Source organism: Thunnus albacares, chromosome 13 (assembly GCF_914725855.1).
Source record: "Thunnus albacares chromosome 13, fThuAlb1.1, whole genome shotgun sequence".
Lineage (NCBI taxonomy): Eukaryota > Metazoa > Chordata > Actinopteri > Scombriformes > Scombridae > Thunnus > Thunnus albacares.
In genome coordinates this window covers 30,917,661-30,922,033 of record NC_058118.1, presented here as the reverse complement: position 1 = coordinate 30,922,033, position 4,373 = coordinate 30,917,661, and the positions used below count along the sequence as shown (strand labels likewise).

Here is a 4,373-nt window from a genome sequence, read left to right as displayed (position 1 = left end):
TGAAGTGGCTGGTCCAGCAGATAACTGTGTACATTCTAGAGTCTGTCCTGCTGTCCACATACCCTGCCGGCCTGACTGCAAGATACAAAGCTGTAACTCTAAGTAACAACGATTCTCTTCTAATGCAACTGCTGTTATGGTTGTTGGAAGTTATTTAGGATACCAGTATACTTTTTCTTAGCCTGGCATCGCCAAACTAGACAAGGCAAGTTTATTTAGCAACAAGGCAAGGTGAGACAATGTGCAAAAGGAACACACAATATAAGGACACTTAAATACAATCAAAAACAATCATTAAAGACCTGCAGTTTTCTGGGAGTTTGTTCAGATATGTGGAGCATAGATGCCCTAGACGACCTGAGAGGTCTGAATGGTTCACAACATAACAGCAGACCAAAAGTGTATTTTGGCCCTAAACCATTCAGTGCTTTATAAAACAACAGCAGTATTTTAAAATCAATTCTTTGACAGACAGGAAGTCAGTGTAAAGATCGGAGAACTGGAGTTATATGATCCACTGTCTTGGTCTTAGTGAGGACTCGAGCAGCAGCGTTCTGAATCAGCTGCAGCTGTCTGATCGATATTTTTAGGGAGACCTGTGAAGACGGTGTTACACTAGTCAAGTTTACTGGAGATAAATTCATGGACAAGTTTTTCCAATTCCTGTTGAGACATAAGTCTTTTAATCCTTGATACATTCTTCAGCTGACTTTGTAATTGTCTTAATGTGGCTGTTGAAATTCAGGTCTGAGTCCATGATTACACCAAGATTTGTGGCTTAGTTTGTGGTTTTTAACATTATCGATTGAAGCTGAGTGCTGACTTTTCATTCCTCTTCTTTGGCTCCAAAAACAGTTACTTTGGTTCTATCTCACGCAGGCTCCACCCTCTACTGGACTCTATGGGTAATACTCTCGTCCAATCACACATATTTGAGAAAATATTCTGGCTGGGCGTGTAGCTGGTCAAGGCAGTTACAGTCTGGGTCTGTTGGTTGTTGCTGTGGATTTGGGAATCCATTGTAATGGGCTTAATGTTCAAATACAGTAAAATGGGTATTAGACTGAGATATATAAACAATCATCATAGACCTTGTCCCCATTGAAATTGCAAACAATAAAAAAGACAGAAAACTTTTAATCAAAATGTGTTCTGACCATAAATAATTATAGAAAATATATATATTCCTGTTGCAATACCTAGCCAAAGTTATGATTCTAATGCACTATATTGAACACTTAACATTCCCTACAGTAGACCATAGAGAATTAGCTTAACATAAACTTTTAATTAACTTTTTGCACAAAACGAGGACTGTGGATTTTGTCCCCCATCACTTATATTGGATCTTTTAATTATCAGTATAATGCCTGAATAAGCAGCTGAGTATCTGTTGTATCAGAGGGTGTGGTAGATTTTTTAGAGCACAGTCTGATATTGACCGGCCTAATGATGGGTCAAACATTTAATATTAATCCTGGGATTTCATAGGAATGCTCCCCAAGTTTCCAAAATAACAAAATGAGGATTGTTTTTTGTAAAATGCCTTCATGAGTTTGTTGGTATAGTTTGTGATATTGTATGAATGTAACTATCTCAGGTTGAAGTCACAGATTAGGATAAAAGATTAGATTGAACATGAGACTTCAGCCATGTAAATACTTGCATCTGACACTGTAAATGAGGTTTATATTCAGTTTGCAAGGCCTCTGTTCTCTAGAGCCAGGGTTTTTTGCATTGTAGGGATTTTGAATATTTGATGAGCAGTAGAGCAAATATGTTTTTTTAAAGTTAAAAATATGTTTCTTTAAAAAATATTTTCCAATGGTTAATGAAGGAAATTAGTATTGAAACTGATGACAAATAACTGGTTCATCATCTTTGAGTGCTGCTGTGTGCCAAGCATCAAAGATCTCCTCCAGATGTGTGTTAATGTATAGAAAAATCATTTGTTTTGATCATTTGTGTCTGATGTGTTTTTCCACAAAAAAGTGCAAATGCTTTGTTGAAAGTCCTTAAAATCAGAATCAGAAACAGGTTTATTGTCAATTTATTGATGTTACCTTGGTGTTGTTGTGCATAACAATCAAAGTTAGAAGGTAAGATAAAACTCAAATACCTATAGAATGTATGAGAAAAACACAACTACCACAAAAGACAGGTGATATAAATATATACATAAAATTCATAATTAAAATTTTAGATATAGTAAATATATACAGTATATATATAAACTGACATCTACTCTCTAGCATTACACAGTGGATGAGTTGTAACCTATTTAAATTAAATAAAGACAAAACAGAAGCTCTTATATTTGGCACAGATGCACAGAGAGAAGAACTTTCAAGCAGGCTTGGAAATCTGGCTCTACAGATTAAACTAGAAGTAAAAAACTTAGGTGTTATCCTTGACTGTGAATTGAATTTTAAAAGTCATGTCCACAACATTACAAAGATAGCCTTTTATCATTAAATAAACATCGCAAGAGTCTTGCTTTTAATTAACTCAACTTTTTATTTGCTCTTTACTGTTTTTACTACCTGTTTTATCTTTCTTATCTCATGATTTTACCTCTTTTTATCACTGTAGTGTTTTTTATTGTTTATTGTATTTCTTTTTTTCCCTTTCTTTTAATATTTTACCTTAATAAATCATATTCATTTATACTCAGAGCACAGAGAAACTTTCAGCAGATGAATGTGACCATACATCATTCTTCAAAGTGAAGATGAAACATCCAAGTGAGGGAATAAGAAGAACATATTTTTGAGTTGAGGGGGACTTTAAGTTTTTGCCACAGTGTTGGGACTATGTTGATGTAGAGTGAAGTGTTTGACTACACTAAAATATCTACAAATATTAAAATCACTTCTGCATTTGCATTTGCCAACAATTAAAAAACAATGAACTCAAATACAGTATGTGCAGAGTATAGATAATTCAGGAAGGATATAAAGTACTGTTGCAATACTACATTATTTGATTCTGTATTTAAATTTTAAAGACATTAAAGACATTCATATTTCTTTCAAATTAATATATATATACATATATATATCTCTTTAAATACGAAAAAGTGCTTGAATTATTCAATGTCACCTAGGTTTAGACCCCAGCGATGGCAGTTTCAATCGACAGCATAGATGGTAAATGAGGATGGGTCTGATGGTCTGGTCTCTGATGCCATAGATTAGAGCACTCAGACATCTTGGGAGAAGGATAATACATACATAAATAATACTCTGGATGCGCACAATTGCTACTCTTTTGAGGTTTTTTGAAATGGCAATAATCAATGGGTCATGTAGAGTTGAGGAAAGACTGAGGCCCAGCTGCACCAGGTGCAGCAGCAGTGTGTTACGAGCTTTATGGGCTGAAGCTTTGTCTGTGGAAGCTGACCTGGCTGCTATAATCACACCAATATAGGAACAAGTTACTGTCACACCAGCTGATACAAACAGAAAACAAGTGAAGGCTTTGTCATAATGATCAGACATTGGGCTGAGAAACATGGCTGTGTCAGAGCAATAGTCTTTCATCTGCAGGCTCTCCAGTTCTTCAAATGGAAAATCTAACAGCAAAAGAACTCGGATGAGAACATTTAGTGAACTGACTGCCCAAACTACAATGATGGCCACTGCTGTGTTTCTGATGGTGATGATGGTAGCATGCCTCAGTGGGTAGCACACAGCTACATATCTCTCCAGAGACATCACCACCAGTGTGAGAGGAGACACTTCATTTGTGAGATCAGCGAGCATGGCGAGAACACCACATACAGGATAGGTCAGCCATATTCTACAAGCAGACAGTAGATACAGTAACTGGCTTAGTGCCATCTGCACAGTGTCTGCAAAAAGTAGATTATACAGAAGAATATAACGGGAGGTCTCCCTAAACACAGACTTACTCCTCAAGGTGAAAAGCATGATCCCATTAATGAAGAGAAACACACAGCATGGCAGTGTAATTGGAGCAGAAAACAACACAATTTCCAGCAGTCTCCGGTACTGCAGTCCAACAGTGATGTTGGTCTGAGATGGAGTTGCATTTGACATATTAGAGAGACATTTATGGGACCCCCGTGAAAATGAGATAATATATCTGAAGGGTTTTACCCTGTTATACAGTGAATTTGACTAACTGGAAAACACATTTAAGATCTCAAAAAAAAAAAACATAAAAATTTCGATGCAATATATGACACAAAAGCACAATTAAACAGTTTTACATGTTCACATGTAAAACAGAAAATAACCCACATACATGTTCCCTGTGCCGACAGTTAGCAGGTTAGAGGCCGTGCTTGAGTCCATGTGGGAGGAACTGATCTGCAGGGTTTGCCTGGCCTTAAATGCATTTTAAGATCT

At 36.4% G+C, this 4,373-nt stretch overlaps 1 protein-coding gene across 1 annotated transcript; it reads right to left on the bottom strand.

The window, feature by feature from the left end:
* Window positions 1–3,098: 3,098 nt before the first annotated feature.
* Window positions 3,099–4,061, bottom strand: LOC122995866 (odorant receptor 131-2-like). The gene has a single exon (XM_044371246.1). It carries the CDS (start codon window positions 4,059–4,061, stop codon window positions 3,099–3,101), a length of 963 nt encoding a protein of 320 aa, XP_044227181.1.
* Between the last annotated feature and the right edge of the window lie 312 nt (window positions 4,062–4,373).

Excerpts from the sequence above, each read along its gene's own strand:
- LOC122995866 (XM_044371246.1), bottom strand. The coding sequence starts at position 4,061 with ATGTCAAATGCAACTCCATCTCAGACCAACATCACTGTTGGACTGCAG.